Source organism: Oryx dammah, unplaced genomic scaffold, assembly GCF_014754425.2.
Source record: "Oryx dammah isolate SB20612 unplaced genomic scaffold, SCBI_Odam_1.1 HiC_scaffold_29, whole genome shotgun sequence".
NCBI classification, from domain to species: domain Eukaryota; kingdom Metazoa; phylum Chordata; class Mammalia; order Artiodactyla; family Bovidae; genus Oryx; species Oryx dammah.
This window is the reverse complement of record NW_024070213.1, coordinates 12,649,987-12,666,067: the sequence shown is the minus strand read 5'-3', so window position 1 is coordinate 12,666,067 and position 16,081 is coordinate 12,649,987. Positions and strand designations below refer to the sequence as shown.

The 16,081-nt window shown below is 39.8% G+C and overlaps 1 protein-coding gene across 1 annotated transcript in view; it reads right to left on the bottom strand.

The window, feature by feature from the left end:
• The window catches only part of KDM5A (lysine demethylase 5A), a 62,437-nt gene extending 49,079 nt beyond the window's left edge, over positions 1-13,358 (bottom strand). The window contains exons 1-6 of the mRNA XM_040233702.1: positions 12,638-13,358; positions 10,084-10,161; positions 8,854-8,976; positions 3,014-3,184; positions 931-1,065; positions 104-209 (exon numbers count right to left, since the gene is read on the bottom strand). Of these exons, the coding sequence (XP_040089636.1) occupies positions 104-209; positions 931-1,065; positions 3,014-3,184; positions 8,854-8,976; positions 10,084-10,161; positions 12,638-12,802 (778 nt within the window). The 5' untranslated portion in view covers positions 12,803-13,358. The remainder of the gene's footprint in view (positions 1-103; positions 210-930; positions 1,066-3,013; positions 3,185-8,853; positions 8,977-10,083; positions 10,162-12,637) is intronic.
• Positions 13,359-16,081: the final 2,723 nt, after the last annotated feature.

The following is a 16,081-nucleotide window of genomic DNA, read 5'->3' as shown; positions in this document are numbered from 1 at the left end:
CCTTAGAAAACCCCACAGCAGACTACGATTCAAGCACAATCTGCATCTGTTATAACCACACTACTGCACCTTAATACTTTCCGTGACCAAGTAACAGATTTACCTTCCTTTTCTTTTACTCCCATTGCCAAGCCCACAACCTTAGGCCCAGCCCCAAAAATCCGAAGTTTCTTCAGTTCCGTATTTCTATTCACTTCTCCAGATTCTGACTAAAAAAATAAATAAAAGTCACATTAGTCTAGTTTTGTGATGCATTAATTTACTTTCTTACCTAAGAAAAGTTTCAAGAGCCAGTTAAAAATAAAGGAAATTTTTAATTCTCTCTTAATAGGCTTCCTGCCTTATCCCTGATCCAGGAACTAAGATTACCCCCAAAACAGAAACAAAACAAAACTTGAAGTAGACCACAAAGAAACGGGAATACGAAAGTGGGAGAGGAGCAGACAAAAAGAAATTATGGGCATTTTTTTTTTGATGCTTTCATTAGGCTTTAAAATTATTCTAGGTCACAAGAACACTATAGAAATTACATTGGAATGATTCAGACACAAGAAAATTATATTCTGGTTTTTAAAGGAAGGATGTGTGAAAAATAGTCTCTCCTTCCTACTCTTTTCTACTCTTCCTCCTCTTCTCGCTTACAGTAACCAGGAAAATAAAATGTACTAGAAATCATCAGCATGTCTATGAAATTGGCCCAGTATCCAGAGTCACTCTGATTTGCCATCTCTGTCAAAGTTGTTCAATATTAACAAAAAACTCTCTAAATCAAATCAGACCAAATTTTACAATTTCCTCCTTATTCATCTCAAAAATAAATAAAAAATGTCTTTCAAGAACAGTATGTGAATGACCTCCCCAAACCAGGCATGTGTTTTGCACAGTCAATGAGGTAAAATTCCTGTCAAAACGGCCCACAGAAATTGACACCTGAGACTTGACGCGTCTTGTTCTCTTCGGCAGAATGTTCATTCTTGTTCCCGGTTCTGGCGAAGTTTGGACGTCAGTGCTAAGAACCTCAGGCTCCACTTTTTCCTTAAGGTCTAAATTAGGCATTTGTACACCCTAAAGAATTAAGAGCACAGGAAGAGGGAAGATTCACTGATAAGAAATCAGGTTTGAGAATCAGGAGAAAAATAACAAATTTCTAATATATCCCTAAAACTATTAACACATGAAACCAGATGACAATTTTCCCGCCAAATTGATTTATAGATTCAAGACAATCCTTATCAAAATCCTAGCAAGCTTTTGCCACAGAAATGGAGTAGATTCTAAAATTTATGTGGAAATGCAAATATTTTGGAAATTTTGAAAAAAGAACCAAGCTGGAGAACTTATACTACTACCAGATACCTAAACTTACTATAAAGCTATGGTACTCAAGATAGCACAGTATTGTTGTTAGGATAAAACATACAGATCAAAGAACAAAATGGACTAGAAATAAACCTATATATTTATAGTCAACTGATTTTCAACAAAAGTGCCAAGGTTAATCACCTTGGTAAGGTAAATCACCTTGGCAAGGTAAATGGGGAAAAGGCCATGTTTTAAAGAAATGCTGCTGCAACTATTGGATATTCCTATACTTCAATGCCCCCAAAACAAACTTATAGCTTTACCTAAGACTATACACAAAAAATAATCCAAAATGGGTCACAGACCTAAACATAAAAACTAAAACTATAAAACTTCTAAATGAAAACAAACTTTTGGCCTTAGGTTAAGAGAAGATTTCTTAGCTATGATAACAGCACAATCCATAAAAGAGGCAGAAAATCGAACCACAGACTAGAAGAAAATACTTATATGAAATCATACATCTGATAAAGGACTTATATCCAGAATATTTAGCAAAATTTTAAAACAAGTATAAGATGGCAAACAATCCAATAAAAAAAAGATTTGTGCAGACACTTCATCAAGATATACAAATGGCTAATACGCACATGGAAAGATGCACAACACCATTAGTCATTAGGGAAATAAAATTAAAACCACAATGAGATACCACTACACACCCACTAGAATGGCTGTAAGCAAAAAAACTGACAATACCAAGTGTTGGCAAAGATGTGGAGAAACTGGAAGCCTCTACATTACTGGTGGGAATGCAAGATGGTTCAGCCACTTTGGAAAACAGTTTGGCAGTTTCTTAAAAAGTTAAACACAAACTTACCATATAACCCAGCAATTCCACTCCTAGGTATCTACCCAAGAGAAATGAAAACATATGTCCACACAAAGACTAGTACATGAATATTCACAGCATTATTCATAATAGCCATAAACTGGAAACATCGAAATGTCCATCAACTGATAAATGAATAAACAAATGTGGTATAACCATACAACAGAATATTATTCAGCCATAAAAATGAATGAAGTACTGATACTAAAATACAGATAAACCTTAAGAATCATTAGGCTCAGTGAAAGAAACCATACACAAAATCACCCTGTATGATTCCATCTATGTGAAATTTCTAGAAAAGGTAAAACTACAGAATCAGAAAGCAGATTAGGAGTTGTCCAGGTTTGAGGGTAGAAGCAAGAACCAACTATAAACAAACACAAAGAAATCTTCTGGGCTAATGGAAGTGTCCTAAAACCGGATGGTGATAACAGCTGCATAAATTTATAATTTATCACAGCTTACTGACTGTGTACCTACAATGGGTAAATTCTGTAGTAAGTAAATCCTACCTCAATCAAGTTGTTAAAAAAAAACACATGAATCCAAGTGGAGAAATTTTTTTTTAAAGCTTAAGTCTTGCATAAGTGTAAACATCTTATGTAAGTAAGAAGACATTCTTCACTCCCATTAGCCTTTATCTTGTAAACAATCAAAAACAGTTGTGATTTTTTAAACTTGCTCCCCCAAATTTTGCCACCTGGAGAAACCACAAGCAACTGCTAGCTAACCTGTTAGAATAAACAGTCTAAAGTGTGTTTCTATATCTGGCAGACACTGGATTTATTCACGCCTAAGAAAAGTGATGCATCTCACCATAAGGCTGACCCCTGACTGGAAAAGCTCATAGGGGTAAAGAATTCTTTCGTAATGTGACTTCAAAAGGGATCCAGTTCCTTTTCCTGGCAGATATCCCAAGCGGCTACCCACTTTAGACCATTTCTTCTCTTTGGTGACCATTTCAAAACCACCTTTGCTGGCGACAATCTGAAACGAAAGTAAAAATTATTTAGGGAAAGAGAAAGATTCATGTATTTTGACTCGACATCTTGTCTGCTAAATGGAAAAATTATTCTGGGCCTCGATTTGCTTTCAAGAAATATGTGACTAAATTGAAACTCATTGATATTTAAAATATGAAAGAGAGATGAAGATTTTGGGAAGTTTTAAACACTATTATTCATTATTGTGCCTACCTTCAATGAACCAAGCATTCAAAAACATTCAATGAATTTATACATTTCACATAATGCACCATGGGAATTCTAAACACATGTATGTACTCTATATCCACAAGGAATTCAAAGTACAAATAAAAGTTAAGAACAGACCAAGTATAGTCATAAGAATGTTACATAATACAAAATGAACATAAATACTGATATTAGAAAATAAAGCAACTTAAGAGAATTTTTTTAAACTGTCAAGCAAACAGTGGATTCAGAGGATATTTTCAAAAAGAGGACATCATTTTTAAAAGAGAAGTTTTACAAGAAAGATTATCAAGAAATGATAAAGAAAGTTCAACTGCAGTAGCTTTACCACAGCATAGGTATTAAGGTAGCAAGTGATGGGAGAAACTGGCCAATTTTTGCTGAATGCTCATATCAAACCGGGCTTCCCTGGCAGCTCAGTAGGTAAAGAATCTGCCTGCAATGCAGGAGACCTGGCTTCAATCCCTGGATTGGGAAGATCCCTTGGAGAATGGAACGGCTACCCATTCCAATATTCTGGCCTGGAGAATTCCATGGACCGTATAGTCCACAGGGTCGCAAAGAGTCGGACACAACTGAGTGACTTTCACATCAAACGAGGAGCAGTACAGAATAGACCTGTACCAAGGACTCCATCTTCCAGAAGCTGATACTGTACACCTCTCACACTTCTAAAACGTAAGCAGTTTTCAGTTTCATTGATGAAAGAATAAAGAAGGCTGTGATGAAGTTATCTGAATTGAAAAAATTTTCCTCTTTGAGTGTACACTATCGTATTCTACTACACCAAACAGCTAAAAGAGAAAAACAATTACCATAGGATCCAGCAATTACACACATCTAGCGGTATACCCAAAAGAAACAGTACTCGAATACCAGTGTTCACAGGAGCATCACTCACACACCCAAATACCCATCAAGAGTTGAGCAGACAAACAAAATGTGGTAAAGACATGCATGGAATATTATTCAGCCTTAAAAATTAATGAAACTCTGATACATGTGACAACATGGTTGAACTCTAAAAACATACAAACACAAGAAGATGAATATTGTGTGATCCAATTTAAATGATAACCATACACAAGCAAATTTGTAGAAAGAAAGAGGTTTCACCAGGTGCGAAAGAGTGGGGAAAGTTCTGGAAATGGATAGTAGCAACAGGCTGTACAACACTTTGAAAATACATAATGCCATAAAATTGTACACTTATAAACAATCCTGCATTTTACCTTTTTTTTTTTTTTTCAAAGACTAAGAGCATGGACTCTGGACCCAGATTGCCTGAGTTCACACCTCAGCTCTGCTAACAGCTGTAGGACCTTGGGTAAGTTACATAATTTGCATCTCAGATATCTACTATTAAAATAGTAATAATAGCAGTACCTCTACCTCATTATGAGGCTGCTATGAAGACAAATGAAATAAAACATGAAAAGCACCAAGATAAAGTCAGAGCTGTATCAGTGCTGGCTGTATTACAAATGTGTGGCAAATTGGGGGTGGAGGAGAGGTGTACAGACTATAAGTAAGGATGCATCTTCTGCTCTCATGCTTAGCACTTTATTATAGCAAAGATGAAACCACAGCCCAGGCAAAATGCTTCTCTAGTGAAGTATCTGAAAGTATGGAAGTAATGAAGAAGTTCACGTGCACAAGAGTAAAACCCATCTCCAATTCTTTAGCTTTTTTTTTCAGTCATACCCTCAGAGAAGCTCTGTCTGTAGATAAGAGTCAACCAGGGAAAAATTAAGTAGAGAAAAAACTTTGATTTCTCAAATTCTGTAGTGTAGAGGAAGACACACCAAGGGTGCTGTGGATAGAGGGCTGTTTGGACGCAAATGGGTGATAAGAAGGTCTTTTATTCACAACTCCCAGGGTCTCTATACTGTCAGCTCTGTTGCAGGGGCTGGAGCTACAGCTGTGAATAAAATAAAGACCTCTGCCCTGCTGGAGCTTATATCCTAGTGGGAGATTAAATGTCAATTTTGAAATGACAAAGCCTGTGGAAAAAACCTGAGAGTAGTTTAAAGGGCCCCCCAGTAGGAGAAAGAGGGTAAATTGAAGCATTGAACAGTCACAAACGCCTCATCATAAAGGTAAGAGGTGAGCAAAGGAGAGGAAAGCAGTGACCCAAGCTGATACACTAGAAACAGCAAGAATGAAGGCACACGTGAGAAGCCTGCAGAGCAGACTGAGAAACAATAAGGAAATCAGTGAGGCTGAAGCAAGTGGGGAGAAGCAGTAGAGAGAGGAAAGAGAAGCCTTCTCAGTAACGTGTGTTACCCAACACAATTACCACCATTACGTAACAAGCTGCTCTGTATTCTAAGCACTTCCAGTTAAATTTCCATCAGTAACGATAGAGCTCCACGGATCCAGTCATGCTTCTCACCCAGGTCTGCCGATTTCTGACGGCGGCATGAAGAGGGTGTTGACAAGAGTAAGACAGAACTGACTCACAAAGAAATCAAAGCCACGACTTGGGCTTCATGTTCGCAATACTCCAACAATCTAAGCAGGCCTAATACCTTAATACTTGCATTTCTGCAGTTGAGAGATTCAGAGATTATCATGCATAATTTCATTTACTCCAAACATTTGCCATGCAAGGCATCACACCACTGTCATTAGAAAACATCACATGACCCCATGCCCTAAAGAGAGATACACGGCAAGCACTTAAATTGAACACAAAGAATACAAACTTTTAATAAAACTTAACAAAACAGTAATGTCAATCAATGCCAAAATTTCAATCCAATGAAAAACAAAGTCCAGTTAGCTGGGGACAATTTTAACAGACAAAAAGCAGCAGCAGTATTCAACTTAAAAGCTCCTTCTCAAAGCTCCACTAAAAAGTTGAGGGACAAAAAAGCATGCTCCCAAGAGGGCAAGAAGACAGAGGGAAAAGCAGATGTCTCAGTGACACTCCAGCAAGCAGAAACAACAAACAAAAAAGACCCAAGCTCCCAGGGTCTCTACAACAAGCAACAGAAGACAGCCAAAGAGCAGCAACATGGAACCTGGAAAGGCTTAAGAAATGGAAGCATCAGTATCTTTAAAATTAAAAAGAACAATGTGGACTGAAAGCCTGTATAAAAGCAGTCAGGCCTCCCCCAGTCAGCACAGCCAGGCAGCCATTCCTCTTCAATCCCAGCAGAAGACTAGAGATCTACCCTCAGGAGAGTCTGAAAGAAGGGACTCGAACCTAAGAAAGAAACAGGTAAGTAAACTAGACAATCAGTCTAACAGTCTCACAACCAACTAATGGCAGTTCAAAAAGAGAAACAAGATAAATGGAAGAAATTAGCAAAGAATTAACACAAGAAAAGTTACAAAAACTCAAGGATGGGAGTTCAGATTAGAAAGATTATCAAGCACAATAAACATATGCAATGAAAATTAACATGTACCAGTGCATATCACTGTGAATTCTCAAAGTACTGGAAATAAAGATCAGACCTTGTATCTTAGAAAAAGTCACATACAAAGGAACAAGAATTAACATGGCATCGTTCTTCTCAATAACAACACTAGAAGCCAGATTATGGAGTACAGCTTTCAAAATACAGTTTTGAAGTAAAATGATTGACAATTTAGACTGCTAAACCCACCAAACTACCAATGAAGTTTAAAAGTAGAACATTTCTAGACAAGCAAAAAATTTACATTTCATTTACTTTCTTGCCATCAGACTAGCAGAAGAAATGTTTCACCAAAATAGGAATAAACAGTAACAAGAAGACCTAAAACAAGGAGAAAGGCAAATGGAATTCCCAGAATGATGATAGTGAAAGTTCTAAGCTGGCCGCTGACCTTAAAAAAAAAACCATCAGTCTGGATTGGAGCGGGAAAGAGAACTCCAGAGGAGTAACTCCAAGAAGGAAATAAAACTGACAGGTTTTCTGCTGGATGAAACCATACTGAGAGATTTTATACTTCTGGAAAGGTCTGAAAATAAATCTTTGATACTCAAAGAGAAAACTTACAAAATAAAAAAAGGCAAGGGGACCATTAACTCCAAGGAAAACAAAAATTGGTTCAAGGAAACAATCATAGCATGCTATTAAGCACAAGGACAAATAAATTTATGCAGTCACAGCAGTAATTTTAAAATTATCTAACTACATTATAAAGGACCAGGGCACTTGAAGTACATAAGGATTTAATTTTTATACCCACTGCCCATCTCTAATAGTAAAAAATCAGTATGCATATTTAAAACTAAGACAATGAAGAAACAGCATGATCATGTTATTTGGAAATATGGAGATCAAAATCAGAAACAGCTAAAAGAACTGAAAGTGATTAGCTCAAAGGAGCTGTAATAGGAGTGGAGAGATGGAGAAGTGAGAATGTTAGTTTTTACTTTAAGCCTTTTTAAAAATGTATTACTTTAACAAAAATTTCTCTTAAAAATGACTAGAATGTTCCGTGTTGCACTGATTATAAACTGTAATTGTTTATGTAAAATTCCACTGAATTATAGTCATTCCAAATAATACTTTTTACAATCAAAAATAATAACCAGTGAGAAAGACAAAGTGACTTAATCAAAACAGGAAACAATCACACTGACAACTCAGGAGACTGAAAACAATCACACTGACGACGACTCAGGAGACTGAAAACCTGCTTCCCATTAAAAAACAGTGGGAATCAAAGTGTGTTAAAATTATGCCTAAAATAACACAAATTCAAGAGATGTTCATCAGCTGTAAGCCAAAGATGATTTTTTTTCCCAAAGTAAAGGGCATACCGAACAACCTAAAAATATCAGAACTCTCAGTCTTCTGTGCAGTTTTCAGCCTGTGCCTCTTCTAGAAAGTAAAACGTCCTGTTAATGAGACATTCACCCAGGGGCAGAGGGCAGAGCAATGGTCACCTTTGGAGAGAAGTACTGACTGGGAGGGAGAGGAAGAAGCTACAGAAGTGCTGTGAACACTCGCTGTCTTATCAGGGTGGTGCTGACACGAGTATACACTCATCTAGAAAAGATCAACCCAGCTGGACATTTAGGACTTGTGCATCACATTTTACCTCAAGCCTCAATTTAAAGGAAAAAGTTCATGTGGTAAGAAGTAGCAATCTCACTATGATATTTAAAGAAGAAAAGTATTATAAACTACAAACAAGACAACTACAAATCAAGATGTCTGCCTTTCAGCTTTAAATCTTAGATTTATAAGCATTTTCAAAGGTTAAGAGGGAAGAGACTTCCATGGGACCTTAAAGATGAAATTCCAATAAACTCCAGGACAATCAAACTTATCACAAGATATTTGCTAATTAAGACATACTTCATAAGCAGTAGCCCCTCCTCTATGGTCAATCAAATCCTACCTAGAAAGCAATGTTTTCCATCAAGTATATCTGAAATTCTAATTTCACAAATTTTCTAGCTTCTGTTCTAGTATTTTAACCAACTACAAGCCTCACCTTGCTCAAAGCGTACAGATCCAGGATTTTTCTCTCCACCACAGGGATCTTGAGAGTAGATCCCTGAAGTTCCCAAAATTTTGCTAGTTGATCCAAGAAGTCCAATCTCACTCTGGTCATCGCCTAAGATTAATAAAATAAAAGAGTCAAAAATAGGAACTAAGTTATGGTTGAAAAAATGAGTTTTACTTAACAAAGGTACTCATCTCTCAAAAGAAATTCAGACTTTTCATCACTGCTTAGGTAAACCTTATAGGTAAAAAAAAAAAAAAAAAAAAGATGCAAACTTTACTAAGTCAAAAAGTTAATTTATGTGAAAGGTTATCATCTAAACAAAGCAATTTTTTGTAAAAGTTAACTTTAAGCTAATCAGAAATTTTAATAAATCAAATTATTCTGTTTCTAAGCATTCTATGCCTGACATTTCACCTGTAGATAATATGCACACTTCAGGGACACCAACTCTCTACCTCACTGACATTAAGACTCTTCATCAAGTATCTTATGGCACCCCACTCCAGTACTCTTGCCTGGAGAATCCCATGGAAGGAGGAGCCTGGTAGGCTACAGTCCATGGGGTCGCAGAGTCTGACACGACTGAGCGACTTCACTTTCACAGGAAAACAACAGGTATTAAAAAAAAAAAAATCAATGTTTTATGAGCATCATAGAAAAAAAAAAACAGCATAACACATTAAGCCTTAATCATCTTTAAGATATCTCTTGTATTCTAGAACAGTTTTTATCCACATTGAAGCATCCTTGACAATCTAGCAAGTGGAAGGAACAACTATAAACAAATTTCAAATTGGAAAGTTAAGACAGATCAGTAGTATTTAAAGAAAGATCTTAATAAATCAGATTAAGAGTCCTAGAAAAGTTCTGTCAGAGGGGGTAAAAAAAAAACCCTCTGAAACTAGGTTTTAATAGAATAATTTTTAAAACTATTTCCCAAGACTACAGGATATAGAATCTTCCAACACTAACAACAACAAAAAAATTTAGCAGAATAATAAGCACTGAAGAAAGCAGATAGTTCCCCACAATCCCAGTTAAGTAGAAAAAACTGTAACAACTATAAACAACTTTTTTAAAAATCAGAAGCTTCCTTCCATTCAGTCACAATTCACATTAACTCTGAGCCTCGGTTCATGAGTTTCTCAAAGGTCTCCACCTGAAATCCTGACATGAAGAAATCGGGAGACAAAACAGTGATAAGACAACACTCACCTCAAGCTCATTCAAGCGCTGGACTCTGGGAGTAAAACGGAAGCTTTTGACTTCACATGCAAATGGAGGCTGCCAATCCTAAATGGGGGGGGCGAAATTCACTACATTGGTTAAACAGCAAGGAATTCATTCTCTTAATACATGGGATGAGTTGCCACAAATCATGATGACAACACACCAACTTACTAGTCTTCACTAGTGAGAGAACTTTTAGATAATTTATTACTATCTCCAATTACTTACCTGGAACTTTCTAATACTAAAATTATCTTATCTATTTCCTCCTCAAATCTCCCACTTCCATTATTTATACTGCAAATTATGCTTTCCCCAACTGCTCAACTGGAATGCAATCAGCTCATCTCAATACAGCATTGAATAACCATCCAAGTTTATCAAATTAAAAAGAAAATAGAATTTGAAAGAAATGAAAAGAGTAAAATCAAAGACCAAAAGATAACGTTTTAAAAGTACTTATGTAATTAGACAATGTGTTTTTTCATTCATGTGGAATGTGACACAGCACTTTAAAGTCTACGTTATATAAACGTTCTCTTCAAAGCCCAGCTTCTGGGCAACCAAATTTTTTTAAAAAAATGAAAATTAAAAAAAAGTAAGCAAACCCACAAAACAAGGACAATTTCCAGATTGGAGACGTGGTATAACTAAAATGAGATAGCACATTTCAAGTAGAGTTCTAGAGACCATAGTTTTGACTTGGTCTAAATAACACTAAATCTACTTTAAAATGTTAAAAGAAGTTTTTAAAAAATTATCTTATATAAATAAGGTAAAAAATTATCTTAAGTTATCTTGGAAACTAAAGAAATCCACCAATACTGAAATTAAATTCTGCTTTTAAACATTTATTTTCAGTAACAATAATGTGACACAAAGGTATATTATTTCAATTTTTTTTAAGTAACAAAAAGTAGTCAATTTTTTTTTTTAACCAAAAGGAACCTTGAATAGAATTTCTAATTCATTAAGACAACAGAGTAAATGAACATACGGTTCAGGAAAAGCTTCAGTGCTTAAGGTTTTGTCACTGAAGTAATCATGAAAAACAAAGGATAAAGTGAAAATAAATTTTTCATAAAAGTGAAGTTCTGGGAGGATGGCAATACACATACCATCCTTCATCACAGCAGTTACTTGTTTATCTTTTGCTTTGGAGTGATGGTCAATAATCTTAACCAAACTGACTGAGCACAAGAGAAGTAGCTTGTCTGGGTTTTAGAATCAAACTGAGTGATCCAGATAGAAAAATTTACTTTGCCCAAGATCACACATCTGATAAGTTATTTAACTTATCCAGACTCTCTTCATCTGTAAAATGAGACCTTATTTACTTAGGAGGGCTTCAAAGGCTATTAAAAAAAAACCTGTAAGTGCTATATTAGCTGCTCCTCCTCCCTCAGGCTAACCTCTTTTTATTCACTGCGCAGCACGCTTCTGTGGTAGTAAAAGCCGAAGCTTTTAAAAATACAACGTGTAAAAGGACAAAATTTTAATTACTAGGAGACAAAACGTACAGCAAGGAATCACTTTAAGAAGCACTCGGGCATGGCTCACAGACATTCACGAGCACTGAGAGTACCTGCTAGAAATGCAAATTCTAGAACTTCCATATCCAGAAACTGGTTCTAGACTGGGCATGGGGCCTAGATATCTGCATTTTAACAAACATTCGGGTGCTCCTGGGGCAAGTGGATCAGAAACACCCGTTGGAAAGCACTGGACCTAACGGGCAGGGTGGTGGGGGGGGAAAACACACCTTCTGACCTTGACCAAATCCTCAACCTCTTGGGGCAGAGCCCCACAAAACAAGGCACAGTATCAGCTTTCCTCACCGGAAAGACTGAGGATCGTAACCAACCTATGGGCAAACCCAGCTATCTGCCAATAGTTGCGACTCTTTGTATCTTTTAAGATTTCAACGTTTTCTTCCACCTCCGCTATGGATCACTTCTTTCTAAACCTCCGAATTTTTACAATAAACGCTGCGCCTTCTCTTCCCCCGGGAAGACTTTTCTCATTGCAGCTGTCATCAGTCTGGGGTTCTTGTTTGGTGATACCACCCCAAGGGCCTAAGAGCTCAGATTACCACTTAGGAAGAAACCTTAGCCTGAGATGAGGCCTGCGAACATTTAATCAATTAAGCATCAACAAGGCTAGGAGAAAGCAGCAGCCGTCGGAACCACAGCTTTTCCTATCGTACAGAAACAAGTGTACAATACACACACACACACCCGCGGGTCGGGCTGTCGCGTCACAACACTTCCATCACCTTACAGGCCAACGAAAGGCCGAAAGCCTTTGTTACCCTTGCCCACAACCCAAGACGGGAAGGAGAGTATCAGTTCCCAAGTTCTGGGCGGAGGGGCCCCGGGGACATCCCTCTCTCGTCTTCGGACCAGCCGACATTAAAACCCCAAAGAAACCAAAACGGAAACAGAGAAACTCAGGGTCCAGGTGTCGAGAGACCAGGGCGAGCGAACGTGAAAGCACAGCGGACCGGAAGGCCGCGCTGAGGCGGTCGGGACTCCGGTACCTTGGGAGGTCGGATTTTGCAGATGCCGGTTTTCTCCGCCATGGGCCGGATGCGGCCGATGAAGCTGAGCGGATCTGTGAACTCCTCCCAGTTGGGCTCAAACACCGGGCACTCCGGGGGCGGCACGAACTCCGCCGCGTAGCCCCCCGGCCCCACGCCCGCCATGGCGGCACCGGGGTCCGCGGGGCGGGCGGAGAAGGGCTGGGCTGGGGCCCCACCGGTCGTGCTCAAGTCCCCTGACAGGGGCCGAAGCTCATCTTCTCAGAAGAGACCCGCTCCACACTCTCAAACCGACCCCGCTTCCTCTGGCGTTTGTTATTGTTTCCTTCAGGATTTTTTCCCCTCTCCCGTCGACGTTCGCCGGAAGTGAGCGTGCGGCCAAATCCCTCCGCCGCCAGAAAACAGAATTCCTCCGCAACGACGCTCTCCTGAGCGACCTTCCTTCCCCTTCCCTCTCCCGGTAGCTCGGCTCGCTCCTGAGTTCCCTGTGTGTCGAAGTTCCGCGCTGTCCACGACTCCCGGCGGCACAGCCCCGCGGCCCCTCCTACTGCGCAGTAGGGGAGCGGCCGGCCTCACGGGGCGCTCTTCCGGCGCGGAGGACGCGTAATGCGCCGGGGACAGAGGTTCTGCTTCCGGCAAGTTGAGCTGGGCCCTTCTTTGTGTACGCACGGACTGGAACACAAGCTGTCTGTCTTCGGCCGGCTGCCTGTTTCAACTTCCGTGTCCACCTGTTTCTAGATAACTACGCTTTCCAGCGTCTATTTTTTTAGTCCTTTCATTGTTACTGTCCCTTTCTCATCCCACTCGGTCACTTTTAATCCGCCCCATCTCCATGGCAACAGTTTCAGGTTCAGCCGTCCCAGCATATCTCTCACCGGCCGGCCCTCGCCACCATCCAGGAATTTATTTTCGTCCACAGAGAAGCAACGGCTGTTGACTTTGGTTTTCGAATCATTGACAACCCCCACAGCTTCTCAACAGCAATCGCTCTCTGGCAGCCGTGCGCCGTAAGCCTTTCTCAGTTTTCTGCAACAACTACATCAGCTGTTCCGGCCCTGCTTGTCAAACATTCTTTGCCAGAGTCCATCTCCCCTTCGGGCAAGTTGTGGAGAGTAACGCAGGAAGGACTAAAGAAGAAACCGTGAAAAGGCAGTTCTTGTATCTATTGGAAGACTTACTTCCCAGGGCTTGTTCTCATGCTCCTCGTGCAATCTCAACTTCCCCCACGAACTAAATTACCAGCTATGACTCTCAAATCTGTACTTCCAGCCTGGATTCCTCTCCTAGGCCACAAATCAATATATCTATCTACCTACCAGACAACTCCACTCTGGTACACCATGAACTCGTAGTTCCCCACTGGATTTTTTTTCAGTATTTCCAGTTTCCATGGATGACTTCATTCATCTACTCATTTGACCTGAGCCAGAAATCTAGAAATAATCCTTAACTCCTCCTCCCTCACTACGCATAATCTGATGTTGAGGAGTTTGCGAGAGAGGGGTGGATTGAGAAGGACCCTGGGGCATTTGAATGGGTGGTAACGCATTGTTAGAGCTAGAATGTAAGAAACAGAGCACTGTTTAACTGTAGGGGACGCGCGGGGCCGGGGGGGGGGAATGTTACACGTGGGTTCGTGCGTTCAGCAAGTTACTGAGTATCTGCTTGGGGCGATCTTCTAAATGCTGAATCTATGGACAATGAACAACAAAGCAAAGTATGTCCCCTCACAGAGCACTTACATTCTGACGGTGGAGGGAAACAAAATCATGAGTACTAGCAAATAAATGTACTATTCTCAGTGGCCATAAGCCTTAAAAAGTAGTGAAGGGAGAGTGTGAAAAGGGTGTTAAGTGGGGATAGGGTGACCAGAGAAGGACTCAAGGCTGATGACATCTGAATAAAAGCTGTGTTATATATAATGACAACTTGTTACCTCAATATCAAAGGGTAGGTGTTACTTCCAATTAAGGAGATGATATTTGCATTGGCCTTGGTAAGAATTTTATGGATGAGGGTTCATGGAAAGGGTGAGAATTCAGATTTTTTTTTTTTTAAGTGTGAGCCAAAGCTGCAAAGTGCATGCTGCATTTAGGGAAAAAATGGTTATTGTAATAGAGTTAGGTGGGGTCAGATTGTGGCAAAGTTTAAATGCCCTGTTACTGTCTGGGTTTCATCCTCTACTCTGGGGAGTCACCAGAAGTTAGGAGCATGAGTACTGAGGCAGCCTGGGCCCTGGGTCCCTTTTCTGCAGTGTTTGCACCTGACAAGTCTCCTGGGCAACAGAATAGGAAGAAACCACAAGAGACTAAAAATAACTGGTGCATGCAGCAGTTGGGGCAAATTATGAATAAGATAGAAAAAGACCAAAACCCAACTGCCATGATCCCTGGATACAGCACCACCAAGGAGCTGGGCGACCACCTGAGCTACTCCTCTGGCCCATCCACCCCTACCCTCACCCTATTTAAAAGACCCGCTGGGTGGGTGGGCAGGGGTGGCTTTGAGAGTGAGCCAAGGAAAACTGTTACTTGTTTTCACTCCCTGAGCCCCAATAAAGCCTTGCTGAAATTTCTCTTCTGGACCCTTTTCAATTTCTATTGATTAAAGGGTCCAGGAACTCATGTAGGTAACAGTATGACCTGTCCAGAGTATGCTTAAAGAAAGAAAGGAAAAAAAACACCTTTTATAGAACAGATTGTAAAAGGGGTTGGGGGGAGTCTTTAGGCAAAAATGCCAGTTAGAAATCTATGGAAATAGTCCAAGCTAAAGATAATGCAACACAGAGTGGAAATAAATAGTAAGATATAAATCTGAGAGCTGGTAGTATGACAAGATCACCATGATTTTTTTTTAATGCAGGTGCCAAAGTGAAAGTCACTCAGTTGTGTCTGACTTTGTGACCCCATGGCCTTTACAGTCCATGGAATTCTCCAGACTAGAACACTGGAATGGGTAGCCTTTCCCTTCTGGAGTATTCTGGAGTATATTACTGGAGTATTCCCTTCTCCAGGGGATCTTCCTAACCCAGGGATCGAACCCAGGTCTCCCACATTAGCAGGCAGATTCTTTACCAGCTGAGCCACAAGAGAAGCCCAAGAATACTGGAGTGGGTAGCCTCTCCCTTCAGCAGATCTTCCCCACCCAGAAATTGAACTGAGGGGGTGGGGTGGGGGTCTCCTGCATTGCAGGTGGATTCTTTACCACCTGAGCTACCTGGGAAGCTCCAGGTGCCAAAAGAGAGATAAAAATACTGAGCTAAGGTGTCTGGGAAAATCTTGACTGTAACTAACAGAAAATCAAAAAAGAGGTGGAAAAGCAGATTTAGAAAATGGTACATTCCTTTTAGACATGCTTATGTGTCAGACCAGTGAAGAATCCCAGCTTTTCCTTAGCAGTAGTGTTACCAACCAGGGTCCTTGGATTCTAATCAATAGAAATTGA